Source organism: Brachyistius frenatus, unplaced genomic scaffold (genome assembly GCF_029030835.1).
Source record: "Brachyistius frenatus isolate BFR_SWC_R1_liver_20210118 unplaced genomic scaffold, ASM2903083v1 Contig_341, whole genome shotgun sequence".
NCBI lineage: Eukaryota > Metazoa > Chordata > Actinopteri > Embiotocidae > Brachyistius > Brachyistius frenatus.
In genome coordinates, this window is record NW_027210940.1 from 69,589 (window position 1) to 89,686 (window position 20,098).

General features: G+C 43.1%; 2 protein-coding genes across 3 annotated transcripts in view; one reads left to right on the forward strand and one right to left on the reverse strand.

The window, feature by feature from the left end:
• Window positions 1-7: 7 nt before the first annotated feature.
• Window positions 8-7,410, reverse strand: crnkl1 (crooked neck pre-mRNA splicing factor 1). Of its 2 annotated transcripts, XM_069723683.1 has the most exons (15): window positions 7,243-7,410; window positions 6,130-6,282; window positions 5,934-6,025; window positions 5,580-5,738; window positions 4,490-4,656; window positions 3,571-3,749; window positions 3,321-3,491; window positions 2,862-3,053; window positions 2,682-2,741; window positions 2,511-2,591; window positions 1,976-2,215; window positions 1,769-1,870; window positions 1,402-1,653; window positions 314-739; window positions 8-268 (listed from the first exon to the last, which is right to left on the reverse strand). In XM_069723683.1, exons 1-15 carry the CDS (start codon window positions 7,288-7,290, stop codon window positions 122-124), a joined length of 2,469 nt encoding a protein of 822 aa, XP_069579784.1. In that variant the 5' UTR covers window positions 7,291-7,410; the 3' UTR covers window positions 8-121. The 2 variants fall into 2 exon arrangements, with proteins under 2 accessions (XP_069579784.1, XP_069579783.1); XM_069723682.1 differs by having other exon boundaries at window positions 8-739.
• Window positions 7,411-7,535: 125 nt separating this feature from the next.
• cfap61 (cilia and flagella associated protein 61) overlaps window positions 7,536-20,098 on the forward strand; it is a 30,594-nt gene continuing 18,031 nt past the window's right edge. Inside the window, exons 1-15 of the mRNA XM_069723704.1 lie at window positions 7,536-7,564; window positions 7,845-8,032; window positions 9,407-9,557; window positions 9,678-9,754; window positions 9,928-9,995; window positions 10,086-10,206; window positions 11,070-11,202; window positions 12,109-12,288; window positions 12,404-12,483; window positions 13,288-13,327; window positions 14,290-14,426; window positions 14,958-15,084; window positions 16,128-16,205; window positions 18,341-18,550; window positions 19,448-19,576. Coding sequence (XP_069579805.1) covers window positions 7,890-8,032; window positions 9,407-9,557; window positions 9,678-9,754; window positions 9,928-9,995; window positions 10,086-10,206; window positions 11,070-11,202; window positions 12,109-12,288; window positions 12,404-12,483; window positions 13,288-13,327; window positions 14,290-14,426; window positions 14,958-15,084; window positions 16,128-16,205; window positions 18,341-18,550; window positions 19,448-19,576 — 1,674 coding nt within the window. The 5' untranslated portion in view covers window positions 7,536-7,564; window positions 7,845-7,889. The remainder of the gene's footprint in view (window positions 7,565-7,844; window positions 8,033-9,406; window positions 9,558-9,677; window positions 9,755-9,927; window positions 9,996-10,085; window positions 10,207-11,069; window positions 11,203-12,108; window positions 12,289-12,403; window positions 12,484-13,287; window positions 13,328-14,289; window positions 14,427-14,957; window positions 15,085-16,127; window positions 16,206-18,340; window positions 18,551-19,447; window positions 19,577-20,098) is intronic.

Genomic DNA, 20,098 nt, shown 5'->3' on the forward strand with positions numbered 1-20,098 from the left:
GAGTGAGTCTGAGTTCACGTGTGTGTAATGAAACAAAGAAAACACAAAGAAGACAAACTGTAGAAAAATCAGGACGCCTGTCCTCCACCACCCCCCACCCCCGTGTCCCTGAGAGGAGGAGCTAATCTTTATCCTCCTCGTTGTTCCTGCTCACCTTCTTCTTCTCTCCTTTATCATCATCATCACTGTCGCTGCTCCTGCTCACCTTCTTCTTCTTCTCTCCTTTATCATCATCATCACTGTCGCTGCTCCTGCTCACCTTCTTCTTCTTCTCTCCTTTATCATCATCATCACTGTCGCTGCTCCTGCTCACCTTCTTCTTCTTCTTCCCTCCTTTATCATCATCACTGTCACTCTCACTACTACTGCTACTACTACCACTACTACTACTACCACCACTACTACCACTACTACCACTACTACTACTACTGCTGCTGCTGCTGCTGCTGCCGTTGTCGTCTCGGTCGTCGTCCTGCTCCACCTCCGTCACGCCGTTGGACTCGCTCTGCGGCGGAGCTTCGGGAGGAGCTGCAGCGTCCTCGGAGGACGGCGGAGACGTCGTCTCCATCTCTTCTCCCGTTGGACTCGTCTCCGGCGGCTTCTCGCTGTCGTCGTCGTCGTCCACCACCTGCTGCTTCCTCTTCCACATCTTCGCCATGGCGAGCAGCTTCAGGTTAGGCTGGTTGGCGGCGTCCTCAGGGAAGATGTAGTCGTAGTACTCCTCCCAACCTGCGTCCGACTGATCGGATCAGAGGAAGGGACGGTGGTTAAATTTCATATAAACACAGAAGTCAATTTAAAAAGAAAATCACAAATTAAGGAGTTAAAACATTAGTATAAATTTAAAATGTTAAAAAGGTGAATAGGGAGTTTCTAAAGGCTTCAAGTCAGTCAGTGAACGAAGAGTTGAGAGGACAGCTAATCAATAATGTTGTTCACTCTCTCAATATGTTCAATATTTTTCAATGTCTTGATTTAAAAGGAGCAAATAACAAAAAATTTAAAAACTGGAACCAAAAAAGTGTTCAACATTTTCAACATGTGACTGAAACAATTATTAGTTGTTGTGACTGATTTTCATGTTAATTAATCAAGTGATTGATCATTTTAGCACAAATTAAAAGTGATAAATACTTGAAATAAATTTCAAAACAAAGAACTGAGGATTATTTTCACTATCGATTCAACTTCAACTTAATTTACTGATGACTTGTTCTATAAAACATTTAAAAATCTAATTTCCTGTTATTAAATGTCACGTTTAAAGTTCAAAACCAAAAGATTCTTCAATTTTAGAGCCTGAAATCCATCAAATATTTATGTGATAGGTTATCAAAATAGTCGCAGGTTAATTTGTATGAGAAACTGCGTCGCTCCAAACAAAGTGTGATCTTCTCTCACCCCGTCCTCGGCCGTCAGCTTCCTCCTCTTCTTCACCTTCTCCGGCAGCAGCTTGCTGACCCGCTCTCTGGTGGCGTCGGAGCCGAACTCCTTCTCGTAGTCCCTCCAGGACTCCAGCAGCATCAGCCGCTCCTCCTTCTCCTCGCAGCTCCTCATGCCCTTGTTGGCCTCCTCGAAGATCTGCCGGCACTTCTGCAGCCGATCGCCGCCGTCGTCGATGGACAGCTCGAACTTAGCGTAGCTGATCCAGACCTGCACGGAGGAACGCGGCAAGGTAGAAAAATCAGGATCAGATTTTCACACTCAGTGGATTGTAAATAAATGCGATTTGCTTTCGAAGAGATGATTTCTGCAGGTTCCTTCTCACCTTGACGTGTTGAGTGCGCTGCAGCAGCCGCTTGTAAAGATTTCTGGTGTTTCCGAACTCTTCCTGCTCGATCTCGAAGTCGATGTAGGACTTCCACAGAACCTGAGAGGATGACGGAGAACATCAGCACACGAGGGATGAGCCTTAAAGAGAACTTCCTCCAGCACAGGAACACACTGGCGGACAAACGTTTGGGAACGTCGCTACCTCCGGCATGTCGAGCCGCGGCTGTCCGATGGCGAGCTCGAAGATGGCGCGCGCCCTCTCCACGTCGCCCAGGATGGTCTCCAGCTCTGCGAACTTGATCCAGGTGGTGCAGTTTTCAGGGCTGAACTCCAGGTACTTCTCGTACAGCTTCCTGCAGCGGTCGAACTCCCGCAGCTGCAGCTCCAGCTCGATGTAGCCCTTCAGCAGCTTGTTCTTCGGACACTTCCCGATGGCGGTGCCCTGAGCGGAGAGACGGCGATGAGACAGGACGAAGCTAACTACCGATGCGATGACGTTAGTTTTGGTCGTTATTGTCATGACGACGCCGGCAGCAAACAGCTTCTGCACACATTTCATCAGAGACTAACGGCCTTCAAAGTAAAAGTGCAGCAACAGGAGTTCTGTAGTCGTCCTGATTAAAAGTTTGACATTCGTGACCCCTTAAAAGTAGCTCCAAGACCCACTTTCAGGTCACAACCCACCAGTTGGGAACCCCCGATCTGGATTATCAGGTGTATACGGAGTTGAATCTTACCATGACCTTTCTGGCTCCCTGCAGGTTCTTCTGTCGGATCTCAAACTGAGCGTAGAGCAGCCAAATCTTAGCGAACGTGAACTGAAACCAAAACAAAACACGACTCAAACAATCAGGTGACGACAGCAGGAAGACTTCAGTCCATCGACCGTCGTTGACAACAGAAACTACCTTCTTGTGGGGGATGAGGTCCAGACAGGCCTGGTACACCTGCCTTGTTCTCTCAGGGTCCTGAAGAGAGAATAAAACTCTTATTCTGGTGAATCTGATGATCGTTAAACGTCCTTTTTTTGTTGTTTTAGTTTAAACCGTTTGAACGCGTCGTGTCCTGCCGGCGTCTGATGGACCCACCTTGACCTCCAGCTCCTCGTACAGGCCGTAGTTGATCCACAGGTAGATGTAGCGCCTCCAGTGCCTCTTCTCCTGGATGGGGGGCATGTTGGCGATGGCTCTCTCGTACACCTCCCTCACCGTGTCGGGGTCGGCGTCGCTCTCCACCAGCCGCAGGTAGTCGAACCAGGCGTCGTAGTTGTGCGGGTTCGCCTGGAAGAACAATTATTATTCAGGCAGAGTGACAACTCAGCAGTAAATACTTGATGAAGATGAAAACATCCCTCTATAATCACCAATACTATATATGAACATTATCAATTCAAGTTTAGTTTTGTGTTTTAATTTATTGTCAAATAATTGAAATTCAAGTTATTGTCATTTTTCAAGTTTTTATTTGAATTATCTGGACTCTCTGTCAGAAAGTGTCATTAATATGTAAAAAGGAACATTTCCAGGCCGATCTCCTCCAGTCGGTACCTTGACCTCCTCTTCGTACTGGAACCTGCGTTTGCTGACGATGACGTCCTCGATTCCTCTCCGGTCTCCGAACTTCTTCTCGAACATGGTGTAGTTCTTGAAGAGCTCCTGCGCCTGGTGTTTGGGGATCCGGTCCAGAGCGTACTTATAGATCACCCGAACGCGCTCGAACTGTGAAGACAGGAACCGTCAGTGACGAACACACACCGACTGTAACTCACACCAGAGAAAGAATTCGGTCTTCACTCGCCTCCTTCTGCGTCTCCTCGAAGCGAGCGAAGGCCACGAACAGGTTCTCCTCCACATGCTCCTCGCCGAAGAACTCCACCGCCCTCTCGTACACCTTCCTGCTGTGGGCGATGTAGCCGTGCTTCTCCTCGAATCGAGCGTACTTAATCCAGTTCTTCACTTCGGGGTGAACGATGACGAGTGCAGCGGAGTCAAGGAAAACAAATATTTAAAACAAAACAACAACAACGGGCTGCAGAAAGGGGCGGAGCCAAATGAACAAATGAAACATGACTGATAGGAGCTGCAGGAGGAACAAATCAGCAGGAGGTCTGACAGGAAGTGTTGAACTTCATCTTAAATTTTACACATGAATTTGCATTTAAAATAAATAAGCAAAAGCTTCAAATAGTCTAAATCATCATCTTATTCTAATTTAAACTCTTTCTGGATGCATATGTGAACTTCGGATAATTAGTATTAAAAAATTTTTTTAGCTCTGGTATATTTTTTATGGTCGACATGAAAAATTGGGAGCTGAAACATTCAGCTGATAAATCATTTACCAAAACTCTTGAAATCATTTTTAAACAAATAAATTCTCTGGTTTGAGTTTTTGAAATGTGAGAATTTGCTGCTTTTATGCATTTGATGTCATCGTGAGTTAAATGTCAAACAAAGGTGTCTGAAAAATGTAATTTAAACTTTTTGGATCGATACTCATCTGCAGCTTAAAGGATAATTAAATCAGTTGTTAGTTGCAGCTCTAATGACGATAAACTGGAGCTTTATTTCTGCTCACGCTTTCTGTCACATGACTGAACGTTCAACACTCTCCGTCCGAACTCGGTCGGCCTCCCTGAGGTTTCATTTCCCGGCCGCTCGTACAAACAGCTCCAGTAAACGCGGCTCCTCCGAGAGGGTAAAACCCAGAAGGATATATGTCTCGTAGATGATGCGAGCTTTGTCCACCTCCTTGTAGCGCAGCTGGAAGTTGATGTAGGAGTGCCAGGCCTGCTCGTCGGGCTCCCACTCCATCCAGCGCTCGAACACCTGCCTGCAGCCGGCCACGTTGCCCAGCATCTCCTCCATGTACGTGTACTTGTACCTGTTCAAAGCACCGACAGTCAAACGTTAGAAAGGTGAAGCAGGACAAACAAACCAGGATTAAAAAAAAACAATGAAAAAAGGCTGAAAAAACACAGAAGATTCTCCAGCGACGCTGTTACAGCAACACGCGGTTCAACGTTCGTTCTCAGGAGATTCAATGATCCTTTTGTGGAGTTTTCAAACATAAACAGTTTGCAACCTGTTGCTACTAGCAACTGAATACAATTAGGAAAAATATGAATATTAAAAATTCAGAGTTCATTTCATCTACTTTATTGTTTGTAAATGTGAAATGAAGCACAAACTGTTGGCTGCAGTATAAATGTAAACTTCTATATTATAATGTCTCCAAACTGGCAGCAATTTATCTGTCAATCAATGTAGAGCTGCAATCATTGGTGGTCCAACAGGAAATCAATCAGAACATTTCTGATCATTACTGAACAGTTTTAGGACTTTTTTTTTTTTTTTTAAGCTGAAGTGATTCTCAAAACAATATTCTTAAAAACATTGTGACATTTTAAAAACTAAACTATTTATCAAGAAAATCAGATGAAATGAAACGTAACTAAAAACATGAACACACGATAAACACTTTATAGAAACAGAAAGAAGGCAGCTGGAGCTTCTGCCTTATAAAAAGTGAAATAAAATAAACAAATGATGACTTCATCTTTCTCTGATCTTCACCTTTTTCTTTGTAGATGTTTATTTTACGCATAAGAATGTTTCTAAACATATAATTTCACTTTTCCACCAAAGAGGAGCCTTCGGTTCCATTGTTTTGTTTCTACTTGGTTTAAGTAGAAACAACTTCCACATAATATCAAAGGTTTTTTCATTTGAAATATTGTAAGATATTATAATAGAAGACGCTGCAGTCCAATGTGTGTGTCAGGAGGCCGTGACAGTCCGTCCTACCAGAACTGGTTGACCCGGGGCAGGATGGTGATGGCTCTGTCCCAGATGTTGCGGGCGTGGTTCACCTGCCGGCTCTTCATCTCCATCTCGGCGTACTTCAGCCACAGCGTGATGTTGCGGTGGTCGACGTCCAGCGCTCGCTCGTAGATGGAGCGAGCCCTGAAACCAGAAGGAAGCGGCGGTGAGCGACAACCGGACGGCGGAGACACACGAGGAGGGAAACGATTCGAAAGCAACGTGACGTTTGTTCAACAGAAACTCGCCGTAAAATCGAGCTCAATTTACCTGAAATATCAAAAAACCTGATTCGCTGCTGTTTTCTGCAGAATAAACGTTCTCACACAGGAAGCCTACCTCTGGATCTCCTTCAGGCTTTCCTCCCATTGTGCGTATTTAATCCAGTTACTGATGACAGTGCGGTTCTTCCTGATGTTGTCCTCAAAGCCCTGAAAGAAAAGACAGACGACGGTTTGACATGAAGTCAAGAACACGATTCATATTTCTCCTCCGGCGTCTCTCGGCTCAGGGAGACCGAGCGGTCGTCGCTCACCTTCCTCTTCTTTAGTTTGTAATCGTTCAGCTCCTCCTCGTCGGTGATCTTCTGCTTCGGCGGCGGCGGCAGGAGTTCGAGCTCCCTCTCTTTGGCTTCTCTCAGCAGCTGCTCGGCGGTGATCTGAACCTCGGCGGGAGCTTTGTTCTTCACCTGAAACGCAGCACAGACGGCGTCGCTGCGGTTATCAGCATCATGTCTTCCTGTTCATGTAAACAACGGTCTCTGTCCCTGTCGGAGGCTCCTCCCTCAAACAGGAGCTTTCCCTCCCAGCTCCGTTGAGTCGTCGGTTTCTCTGTGATGTTGTAAAGTTCTGCTCTGAACACTCTCGTGTGTTCACAGCCAGGAAATAACCGTGTTGTGATTTGGTGCTTTATAAATAAAGTTGGATTGAATCACTTTTATAATGAGTGAGTCAGATCTGTTAATGCGTGACAGACACATGTCAGTCAGATGAAGTGTCGGTCAGCATATTTCAGAGCTTTTTAAACGTTTTCAGACAACTTGACAGATTAATAATCTCGTTTCACCAGATTATTAACAAACACGTCACAGATTATAGAAACGATGAAACACAGTGAAGATAAACTCCAGAGATCTACGACAGGACGTCGTTGGCCTGGTTCCTGTCCTCCGACATAAATGAGACGTCCTGTCCTCCGACATAAATGAGACGTCCTGTCCTCCGACATAAATTAGGACATAAATAAGACATAAATAGGACATAAATAAGACATAAATAAGACGACATAAAAAGGACATGTCCTAGGACATAAATAAGACATAAATAAGTCCTCCGACATAAATGAGACATAAATGACATCCTCCGACATAAATGAGACGTCCTGTCCTCCGACATAAATTAGGACATAAATAAGACATAAATAGGACATAAATAAGACATAAATAAGACATAAAAAGGACATAAACAGGACATAAACAGGACATAAATAGGACATAAATAGGACATAAATAGGACATAAATAGGACATAAATAGGACATAAATAGGACATCCAACTTTGATCCATCTCGATCTGATCTCCGTTCAAAGAAACAGCTAGCTGTTAGCATTAGCTCCGCAGCCCGCTCAGATCCTGCTTTTCTTTGTTTACCTTCGCCACCTTCGGTATCCGCTGCTTCCCCGCAGCCGTGGACGCCATTCTGCTGGCAGCTTTGACCAAAAGATACTTTAAACTAAAAGTTATTGAACTTGTTTCCGGCCGCAGCTGGAGCTAAAAAAGCTAAGCAGGACGTTCGTGTGTTCACGCAGCGGGAGCCGCCATGACGCTACCCAGAATGCCTTGCGAGTTCCCGTTTACCCTTTGAACTCCTGCAAAGCGTTCTGTTACTGTGGCAACGGAGTTTCCGTCGGGAGCGAGTGAGTTCACGTCATTTAGTCTGTCAGGACACAGAGAGGACTTCAAGCTGTCAGAGGTACGTCATACCTGTCCTGAAAGACGTGGAGGACATCATTTCTGTTGTGGTTTATAATGTTTAGTCTGACAAACGTCACCTACATCATCTGTTGTTGTCTCCGTGTTGTTGTCCCTCCTCCGTGTCCCTCCTCCGTGTCCCTCCTCCGTGTCTCTACTCAGTGTCTCTCCTCCGTGTCTCTACTCAGTGTCCCTCCTCTGTGTCCCTACTCAGTGTGTCCCTCCTCCGTGTCCCTCCTCCGTGTCTCTACTCAGTGTCCCTCCTCTGTGTCCCTCCTCAGTGTCCCTCCTCCGTGTCCCTCCTCGTGTCCCTCCGTCCGGAGAAGATGAGGACTTTAACTTCCGCCGGCGGCCATCAGAAAGCTGTGTCGGTGAGGAGGAGTGAGTCTTCGGATGCTCAGAGGATCGACGTCCTCATGAGTCCGTCCACCCGGGCCGTGTTCGGGAGGATCAACGTCATTCATCTGCTGTGAGAACCATTCTCTTCTTTTTAGGGCCCGACCACCGATGGTGGGACAAACTCACTGTAGCATGTCCTCCAAAACGTCACCCAAAGTTCATTTTTGTATATAGTATATTTTATATAGTATATTGTATATAGTATATAGTATATAGTATATAGTATGTAGTAAATAGTATATAGTTTATATTATATATTATATAGTATATATTATATAGTATATATTATATAGCATATAGTATATATTATATATTTTATATTATATATTATATAGTATATAGTATATATATAAAGTATATATATATATTATATAATATATAGTTTATATTATATAGTATATAGTATAAAGTATATAGTATAAAGTATGTAGTACAAAGTATATAGTATAAAGTATATAGTATATAGTATATAGTATAAAGTATATAGTATATAGTATAAAGTATATAGTATAAAGTAGTACATAGTATATAGTATAAAGTATATAGTATAAAGTATATAGTATAAAGTATATAGTATATAGTATATAGTATATAGTATAAAGTATATAGTATATAGTATAAAGTATATAGTATAAAGTATGTAGTACAAAGTATATAGTATAAAGTATATAGTATAAAGTATATAGTATATAGTATATAGTATATAGTATATAGCACCAACTTTCATGAGTTTTTGAAGATGTTAAATCCGCCAAAAAAAAAGGCATTTAAAAAAAAAAGAAGAATAAGGAATGAGATCGAGAAAAACATTAAAACTGCAAGTGGGAATATGCGGAGCCTCGCGTGCTGCGTGCGAGGGTCCGCAGATCATTGCTTACAGTTTTTATTTTAAATATCTTTGGAGTTAAGATAGTCAGCAACAAGCTTTCTTCACAAAGACTCGTTAAATAGCAACACTTAGTGTATAATTAGTCTTTAAAAAGTGAAAGATAATGATGAATACCCTTGAAAACATACTAAAACCAAAGAAAGTTTTATCAGGTCATTATTATTTTATTAAATCTAATTCATATTGTGTACATTTCCCATTCTGCGGTAGTCACATTGATACATATCTTCATGTATCATTTACATGCTGACAATTTTCCCTTTAATCTAATCAAAGAGTTAGAAAAGAAAACTTCCTCTGTCACAAAACAACCAGCAGTTGTGATCATCTTGGATAAACGTTTTAAAGTGGAATCTAATGGTGGAAGTATTGATAATAAAAATATAATCTACTTCCTCTCTGTTCACTCAGTTTATTTCAAATATGTAGGATTTCTATAAAAAGTGATTTGAGATTCTTCTACTGACATTTTGATTTGTGTTTGTCTACGGTGAAATCGTGCCACCGAGTTATCACGTTGGCATTATTGTGTTTCTGCCCTCCTGGACTTTTCAGAGAGAAAGCCAATCTGGCCGTGACTGTGGCCAACGAACAGGACGACGTGGTGGCTCACGCCTCCTTCTTCGATCACCCTCTGGGAGACGTGGTGCATCAGGCTCAATGGGAAGCTTTCCTGCAGGAACACTTCAGGGTGGACAAATGCACCGTCAGTATCATTTTAGTCTCATTTTAACATGAATACTCTCACAGTTTCTCACTATACATGCAGTATTTTGGGGATATTTGGCTAAATGATTTGTTATTATTATTTGTCTCCTCTCTGCAGCCTCTGAACACACTTTTCCTCCATCTTTTCGTGGCACAGACGGACTTTGATTCAGCAGGTGTGAAGGAGATACTGAGGTATGAAAAATGTAATGTGACATAAACTCGTGTAAATTGTCGGGGTTATTCAGCCTTATATGTCCATGTATGTGCTCTGTGTGGTGTTGGGATTATAGCTTCCTGGATGACACTGTCAGGTTTCATGAATATTCTTATATTTATCTACTGTGTTGTGATGCTTCTTCTTCCAGGTCTGTCTTCAACGCCACCACCGAGCTGGAGCACATCTGCCTGGTCCGCCCGAGCCTCGGCCCTTTAGGTGAAGAACGGCTTCAGATTCACTGCTTCGTTCATCATTCACTCGCCGGTTAATTGTGCAGACTCACTGAGGTTCCTTCTGTGTGTGCAGAGCCGGCGCTGGATGAGATGTTTGAGCCCATCCAGCGGCAGACTGAACCCGGGCCGCGGTGCTCGGCGTCGATCTGCCACAGACGGGATCACTGTCCACGGCTTTGTATCCGCCCTGCCAGGTGATTTTACTTCCTGTTCATACAGTATCAGAGTAGTGGAGATCAAGCTGGGGTCTGGACATGTGAACACTGGCTGTCTACGATGCCCATACTCACATCATCAGACATTTATCAATAGTCTAATATTCTGCCCACAATTGGACAAAGTTAAAGCTGCATTTATAGACTTTTTGTCCAGTTGGGGGCAGTAGAGCTCCGCAAACATGACGATTTATCACCTTGATAACACAGATTTCACCTCCAGAGGTCAGACAGTGACTTCATCATCATATTCAGGTCATATCTGCTTCCACCTATTTAATGTTAGCCTGATATTCTCTCAGATTTGGTCTCCATTAGCTCCTGAGAAAACATCAGGCTCTTTATCTAGATGTTTCTTCATAAAAACTCTCGTTATTTCATGTGTTTCCTGTGTTGCTTGAGAGGTTTTATCCTCCTGCAAAACAAAGTTCATGTATGTTTGCAAGGAAGTAAAAAAGACATGGAAATTCATTAATTTTGTTCCCTTTTTTTTGTGCAGTTGGTTTAAGCATTCAAATGTTTTGCAGTGAAAACAACTGTAAGCTTTTTAAATGATTGAAACTAAACAACATGCTTGGCATGTTTTTCTGAATTTCACCTTTCAGTCCGTGAAAATCAGGAGGAAGTCAGGGAGTCTGACATTTGACTTAAAATGGGAACTTTATGTCGACTCTGACTGTCTGATGTTGTTAGAAATGAACCGAATGAGACCGAAAATTGGCCATTAAACCAAAACTGTGATCTAAAAAAGGCTGAAAAGTGGATTCACTTTGATACTAAACATGTTGACTGCTGCTGCTTTAAGGTGCAGGTTTCTATTATTTCTTCTGTGTGTGCCGCAGGGTTGAAGACCATGACGACATCATGGCCATATTTGAAGAGCAGACATTGCTGCTGTCCATCATCAAGCGTCCGTACTTCCTGGCAGAGTTGATAGACTGTCAGAAGGAGGAGCATCACAACGCCGTCTGTGAGGTCAGATGAGAACACATGAAGTCCTCCTGGATGTTATTTCATCTGAGTTATGATTCACTGTTCCAGTTTAAAAAATACTCTAAAAGCTGGTGATGCTCTGACTGACTGTCAGAAATCCGCCTGGCTCTGTTCCCTCGGGATCCCCCCGCCCCTCCTCCAACAGCCCCTCCACCTCCCCTCCCTCCGCCTGTCGGGCTGACATGTGCTCACGGCAGCATATGGCAGATGCGAGCTGATAGTCGGCCAAGACATGCTCTCACTGAACATATTGTGTCCAGACATCTGAAGCATTTTGGGCTCTTTGTCTGATTATGTTCAGCACTCAGAGGACAAACTGTCCAACACCGTCCCAGAGGGGTTCGGAGCTTCAGTCCACCACAAAGCAGCGCCGGAGCTGCAGGATGTTCCTCTGAATGGTCCTCTCATCCGGTTAGATGGTCAGTTAGAGATGCAGCACGTCAGCAGGATTAAGAACTGTGTCTCAGCTCAGTTCCTCATCATGAACAAAAATGCTCTCTTACTCTGATCAAGAATTTCTAAAGAAACAATCAGGATAAAAAAAATCATCTTCAGTTTCTTTACAACTCAGTGACCTCCACCTGCTGATGAAAACTATGTGTTGAGGTTGAAAGCTCCGGAAACAGAGGTTTTTTTTACAAAATTTAAACCTCTATTTTTGCCCACATCATCTGTTGAGTGACGGCAGATCTGTGAGGCCGAACTCTTCTGACTTTTTACTGATGCAGTTTCAGCCTCATCAGATGGAGATTCTTCTCCTCCAAAGGGTATCACTCTCTTCTCTGTGGTTTATTCTTAAGTTTATAAGCTGAAGAAGCTCCCAGATAGAAAGTTTTTGAAACAGTCATTGTAAAAACCTGACATGGTTTACGTGTGTTTCCTCCACAGAGCGACGGAAACGCCTCCGGCTTCATCAGCGTGAGCATTGACGTGAATCTGAAGCAGCTCCACGAAGACTTTGACCTGAGTGACTTCAACGGTTTGTACAAAGTTCAGCGAACGAAACACGACAAAGCTGCAGCTCAATCAGGAGAAGAAGAAGAAACGCAGACTTCAGCTTCACAGCAGGTAAATAAACTGCTGCAAACATCCTCCTGCATCATGTCAGAGCAACTCAGAAATACATCAACTGTGTGGTTTATCCAACATCTGTTGTTTGTGTGATGTGACTGTCTCCTGTCAGCAGGAGGACGAACAGCTTCCAAAGAATTCTGACGCTTTCTGTGTTCAGCTCTTCGTTATCCACAAGAATCAGGAAATGAGGTAAAGTTCAATTCAAAAATTTTAAATCTTTCAGGTTTCTATGTTTTCATGTCATCAACAAATTCAGTGAAAGAACTACAACCAACTATGAATGTTTTTATCCTTCTGTGAGCCACTCGGTGCATCGTCCTCCATCACAATGAACACACTGTAGTTTATTTAGTATTTTATTTTGAAGTCCCACAAACACCAAATGCAGATTAGTCCAAAACAAAAATGTACTGTTTCCTCCTGTTTAATTAAGTTTTAGTAAAAACAACACCAACTTTTTGTTTTAGAAAATTACTGATCTTATTGTAAAAATAAAATTGAGTCATTTGTAAAGAATTCTTCTGTAGAAACTTAAAGGTTTTGAAGCTGAGAGTCACAGACAGGAAAGGAAGTCAGGAAGCACTGAGATGGAAGAAAATCTTCTTTTATACAGACAACAATAAAAATACACAATACTTCAAACCACAGTTAGAGTTTAATTAGAGTCTAGTGAAAATGTTTTGACATGACTTGATACTGTTAAAAAAAGAAACAACTTCCTGCAGTTTTTCACGTTTTAGATTTCAATATTTTGCTGGTTTTGTGAGTTTTGGCTGCTGCGATGGCAGCCGTCCAGGGAGAGTGACTGTTAGCCGGCTCCCGCTGAGCTCCTCTCACCTCCCAGCTGTTCCTGAGCGCCGAGCCGAGCCGCCTCCCGCTGACAGTGAGCACGTTATTAATGAGAGCAGCTCCTGAAGTGACAGAGAGGCCGAGGCGAGCAGTTGTTGCACCGCACACACTCAACTTCCTCTCCTTCTTCTTCTGCTCTTCCAGATCGGTGGACTTCGTTCCACACGTATTCACGCAGTTCCCTGTGAGTACCACATTCACATTTCATTTCAGCCACGAGGATCCACACTTTATAAAGCAGACAAGAAATTAACTAAAAACTCTGAACTGATAATATGTCAGGTCAGGAAATAAGTTTCCAAACAGAAAAACAAATCTTCTGATTTACAGTTTGGGGACGTTTTTTTTTTAAGTGAACATGGACTTAAGTTGCAGCGTTGTGAAAAAGTTTTCGGCAATCCAGATGTTTTCGATTCTTAAAAATGATTAGTTTGGGCATTTTTGCTTTTATTTGAGAGTCGATCATGTAGAAAGACAAGATATCAAACGCAATGAGCGTCTCCCAGTCAGAAATCAAACCATAGACGTGACAACATGCACCTAAAACATCAGGCCACTGAACAATGAGCCCAAACATCCAGTCGGAGTCACAAAGAACCAACAAGAAGAACAGAACGGCTGTGAAGACGGTCTGAAGCACACCGAGTTCAGATCTCAGCATCGTGGAGTCCAACTGAACCCACAGAAGAAGAACTGTGACACGTTCTCCTCCTAAACACCTTAAAGAACTCTGGAAGTTTAGTCTGGAGAGCTGCTGCTGTTTGAAATATAAAATATGGCCACACTAAGAACTGTGTGTGTGTCAGTGTGTGTTTTCTCTGTGTCTGTCAGGACCTTCTACAGTGTGTTAGTGTGTGTTTTCTCTGTGTCTGTCAGGACCTTCCACAGTGTGTTAGTGTGTGTTTTCTCTGTGTCTGTCAGGACCTTCCACAGTGTGTTAGTGTGTGTTTTCTCTGTGTCTGTCAGGACCTTCCACAGTGTGTTAGTGTGTGTTTTCTCTGTGTCTGTCAGGACCTTCCACAGTGTGTTAGTGTGTGTTTTCTCTGTGTCTGTCAGGACCTTCTACAGTGTGTTAGTGTGTGTTTTCTCTGTGTCTGTCAGGACCTTCCACAGTGTGTTAGTGTGTGTTTTCTCTGTGTCTGTCAGGACCTGAACTACTGCATCATCCAGGTTCCCGTTCTGTCCCCCGAGCTCTCCTTGTTGCAGAACTTTGTCAGGGTGCCGCCACGTCACAGCAGCCTGCTGCCCTGTGAGCTCTACGTCTTCCACCGCGGCGGACTCAGGTGGGTTGTCCTGGTAACAAACAACAACAACAACAACAACAACAACAGACTTCTTAATGGAAGTGTTGGAGGATGCTAAACATTTGAAAGAGAGACACTCACCTCAGTAACAGGTGAATTTAAGTCCTGAACAATAAATAAATAAAACCCCATAAACTCAATCTGCAGAGATTTCCGCTGCTTCCTGAAGTTGCATCCAGAAGACGACTCAGCATCAGGCCTGTCGTCTCACTGCTCTCCTCTGAAATCTAATATTGATCATTTCAATAAGAAAATATGTCTGATTTAATCGGTAAATATCCATATATACATACTATTTGAAAAATCATCCAAGTGTACCTGCAGTGCTGAGTCGGACCACAAGGGGGCCACAAATCCTAAAATTAAATTCAGTGTTTAATCTGCTGAGCTCCTTTATGTTATTATAATTATGCGAACAACTCTATTTATTCATGTTAAAACTCTTCACACAGCCTGTTGAAAGACCAGAGCTCCTCTGAGTTTGTGTGTTTCTTGTGTTTCTTCCTGCAGGACTATGAAGGTGAGGACGGCTAAAGCTGCAGACCAACCGGCTGTCTCCCGACTGGTTAATGATCTGAACCACAGCGAGTCCCTGCTGAAGGACCTGGACCAGTACTACGAGGCCCGCAGTGACCCGGTCAGTCCACCCACACGCCTGCAGACAGACTTCAGTTAGAGCTCTGAACGGATCTGTAGAAACAAGCTGTTTCGTTTCTGACTTTAAATGAAGCAGCTCCTTGAAACAAATAACAGTTACAAGGATATTTTATTGCGAAAGGTCTGAGAAAAATGTGGCAATACAAAGAAAATATAGAGATTTGGACAAAATATGATGACTAATCTCCAAAAAAACCCTCTTTCTCCTCTCATTGGTCCTTCTGTAATTCAATTGAGTTTTATTTATGGTGTAAAATCATCCGATAAACTTTACAAACACAAAAAACAACAATAAAATGCAGGGCATATGTTTTTAAGAAGTGCAAAGAAACACAAAGAACAACCTCGTTAAAATATCAGTGTCAGAAGAAAATGAAAGTAAACAGATAATACAACTTAATTAAAAATAGAAAATCGGACAAAATGTCAATATTAAAGTAAATTTTAAGACCACATGGAGGACGGTTGAAGGAGAACAGTGAGAGGATGGTTCAATTAAATCATGGCTTCATCAACATTTTCATCCTTTTTTTTGTCAGCAGGTGTCACTGAGTGTAACCATGGAAACAGGAGTCATAGTTCAGAGTTAGCCTGGGGGTCAGGTGGCTCACTCTGTAAGCTCCATATAACATCACATGTTTATAGCTTTATTCAGTATCATCTCTGTTTCTTTGTCCAAACAGACTCTGGCCTGCAGAGAAGATTTAAACTGTTATATAATATATAAAATATCCAGGTTGCGGTTGTGTTTGCTTGAGAAATGAGATGGTGATTATTTTGGAGCGTGGAGTGTGACTGGAGCCGGTGTGATTGTCTTGGAATAAGGAGGAACAGGGAGCGTGTGCCAGGCAGCAGATTGGTGAGAAGTCTCCTCTCTGACTGACACCCCAGCTGTCGCCGCCGCAGCTCCAGAACCGATAATTACTTCTCAAACCAGAGTGCACACACCTCATGTGTATTCATGGCACCGGACTCGGCTCGTGTTCAGTTCAGGGCTCACATGTAAATCTGATGTGTTGTCAGGATGCGGTGGCGCTGCAGGCCTTCGTGGCTAAGGTGGGCGGTCTGGTGGTCGGGGTCGTGGTCATCAGGGACGAGCAGGTAGGTGCAGTTCATCGGTCTTCACTTATGTCTCTGAGGATCAACACAAAACAATGAAACCACAACATCTCTTATTTGTGTGGAGATTTAACCCTTTAAATCCTCATGTTTATGTCCGTCCTTAAAGGGGCACTCCACCAGTTTTACACTTGAGTCATCAGGAGTATTCTTCCTCAGCATTGTCAGGACAGATCTAATAAAAGATGATCAAAGCTGTCACTCGGTTGCATTAAGAGAAATAAAGGATCCAGAGTAGATCTCCACGTCTGCAGCACCCGTTTTAACCTCTGTAGACCCACAAATTCTTAGAAGTTCAATGTTAAAAGTCTGAAAATAACAGTGACCCTGCAACACAGTGCAGCTTGAGCAGACACGTGCAAAACACAAGCACACAGAAAACATCTGCATCAATTCAACAACACAGAAAACAACGTGTTGTTACTGCAAATAAAGAAAACAACCAGCTACAGGAACGTACTGCAAAAAGCACAGACTACAGTGGAAATGGAAAATCTGCATGTTTTTTTGACAGGATATATAAAAAGTAAGTAAATCGTGTTGTTTTTTCACCTGTAACCAATTCTACCAGAATATCATGTGATCCTTAAACTGAACTGATATCAATCATAGAAGTTTTTCATATTTTCAATTCATCGTGATTTCTGTCTCCATTTTATATCCTTGTAATTTAAATATGTGTTTGGATGTTAGACAGAACAAACAGCTGGATCATTTTGATCTGCAATCCAGTAAAAACCTCATTAGAAGATTATTTGATAGTAAAAATATTCATTAGTTGCAGCACTTTACAGGGCATATTACACCAACATTAATTAAAATGTCAAACAGGTATTTTTATGGCTGCGATATCCCACCTCATGAAAACGCTGCATCATTCTCTGCATGTTTTTATCGAATTCCCATTTATGAAAAAAATTAAGATTGGAAATAAAAAGCTTCTCAAGAGGAAGGTTTTAAATAAAGAAAAGTCTGCTCTTGAGTTTTATTTTAGTTGTTTCATATGCTGTTTGAATTCTGCAGAATTGAGCCCAGAAACGGTAAGAATATGTTCTGTAATTTAACTCAAAGAGGACATGTTATGTTCATTTCCTGGTTTATGTTTTTATTCTGATACTCTAGTGGAATATTATAATCCGACTTAAATTATAATATTATCTTATAACTCTGAGTCCATCCTGTGTGAAATCAGCCTGTTCAGCTCCTGTCTCTTTAAGACCCCCCTCCCTCCTGAAAGCCCGCTTCCCTCTGATTGGCCAGCTTCCAGGAAATCGGCCGAGCGGCAACACAGGTGTTTGTTACCGCCGCTTTACGCTCACCGGCGTGGAAAAGAAAACTAGTTTATTAAAGATAGCTTATTGTTCTTGATTATAAAATGGGAATTTATAAAAACCACCCGGACGTGTTTGGACCCGAATTTAATCGGGAACATGAGAGTGGACGACACGAACCGGACGTTTGGTAAATATGACGCGCATTACTTTATTGCTCTGACGTCACGGTGGATTTAGTCCTTTAATGACAGGCCGGAAATGATTTTCCTATATCTTCCCCCTCTAAATCCGTGTTCTGGTCCTTCTGAAAATATTCCATCATTCATTACATATTAGGACTCAAATGCAAATATGTTTGGAGGCGTGGCTAGCTTGATTGACAGGCCCGAGGTGCAGTCAGGTTGCCTAGAGAGGTGGGCGGTGTTTAGTGTCCTAGCTCGTCCAAATATGGTCACTTATGGCTCCTAAAAAAATTACAATTTGGAAACGAAAAGTTCACAAACTGATGATTGACGGGTCTCGGTACTTCCTGGTGTGCCGTGAATGAAAATGATGACCATATAAGGAAATCTGTGAGGAAGTGAAGTCTAGAACTTGAACTTTTAAATACTTTTACCGCATAATAATAAAAAAAAAAGGTGTCTTCATTTAATTTGATCATCCAACATTGTGACATTATGTGACTAAAAATACAGAAAATCATGATTGCAAATCCAATCCTCAACAGCTTTAATGTTTTATTATTTAAATGGAACAATGATGGGAAAAGAAAATCTGAAATAGAAACATTAGTCGTGGAGATGTTCCTGTGATATGTGAGCTGAGTGTGTTTTGTGTTTGCAGGAGGTGGAGTTCCTCCGCGGCCACTACAACGTGGAGAACTTCGTGTACTTCAGCCACCACAGCTACGAGGAGCACGCTCGCATCCTGCACTTCGTCCTGCAGCTGACCTTCCGCCACTTCACCAAGCAGCTGTTCAAGGAGGTGCTGCGGCTGTCCCGCCGGTCCTGCCTGTACCACCGGTCCTACCCGCCCCCCCGCTGCCAGGAGGAGGTGAGTGCACGCGGCCCCCGCCGGCCCCTCCTCACCCACCGGGGCCTCAGGCACACGCCGTCGTTGGTGGGACCAGCCTCCGAGCACACGCTGTAAAAAATAGCAGTCAGATCCAGTGATGAGCTGGTTTTATTTTTTATTCTGAAACAGCCTCAGATTATAAAAGAAGGAAGTCCTGTTGTTTAATTTATTACATTTTGTCAAGTTTAAATTGCCTTTGTGCCTTTCAAAATAAAAGACCAGTAACATTGAATAGCTTTCGTGGGAACGAGAACGTGTCTCAAAGTCTGTGATTGAAAGAAGAAGAAAAAGTCAGTAATACCTGATAGAAAACTTGTTTTTAAATCTACGTATTCGTGTCGGCACTTTAAAAAGGAGCTGGTTGTAGATTTTGAAGCCTTTAATGACGTCTCTCAGGACACATTTATGAAATCCTTCTAAAGACACATGTTTTTATGTTCATTGATTTCATTTAATATTCGTTCAAAACCCTAAAATCAGTGTCCCAGATGTTGCAGATGAGAGTTTGTCCGTGGGGCAGCTCATTTCTTCTCAGAGATCGGGGCAGCAGGTGTCGGCGGCGCTGCCAGCTCCACCTCTCCACACCATAATAAGACGTTTCCTCGACATGCAGAGGCCTCCACTTCCTCCGCTAATTACCTTCCACTAACAGGCCCAGATCGGGAGGTGATGATGTGTAAATAGAATAATGGCAGAAGATGAGAGCACCTCTTCCAGCTGTAATCAGCCCGGATCAGATGCATCATGTGACCTGTCCTCCAGAGCTCGTTGTCACCCGTCAGCCTTCCAGTTGAACCCCGAACCTCCGCACCGATCCGTTTGACCTCCGCGGGGATTTCCTCTCTCTGACACTCTGCCCTCTTCTTCTGCTCTCAGAATTCCTGCATCCACCATCTGGACTTTGTCCTGGACTGCGCGGTTCCCGTCCGCCCGCGACGCCAGATCATCTACCCGCTGGAGGAGCTTGGCATCAACGCCCCATCCAGGCGGCTCACCGAGGAGCAGGTGGGCGCCGCGGCAGCTGGCTGACAGGAAGCAGCCTGCCAGGGGATGGAGATGAGCTGAGACACCGCAGGGTGGCCACTGGGGGGCGCTGTTTCTAAAGGCTAGAGCCACAGAGAGGTTCATACAGAGGGATGGGGGGGTGGTGATGGAATGAACAAACTTCAGGCTTCAGCTTCCTATATCTGATGTCTGGTGTTTTAAAGATACAAGTTTCACTTTCCCTCCAAGTAGCTCAGTGTTTGAGCTCCAATCTCCAAGTAGTTCTAATTAATAATATAATAATAATACCTTTTATTTGTATAGCGATTTTACATTTACAGAAGTTAAAAACTATCAAAGAAACACACACACACACACACACACACACACACACACACACACACACACACACACACACACACACACACACACACACACACACACACACACACACACACCACACACACTAACACACACACACACACACACACACACACACACACACACACACACACACACACACACACACACACACACACACAC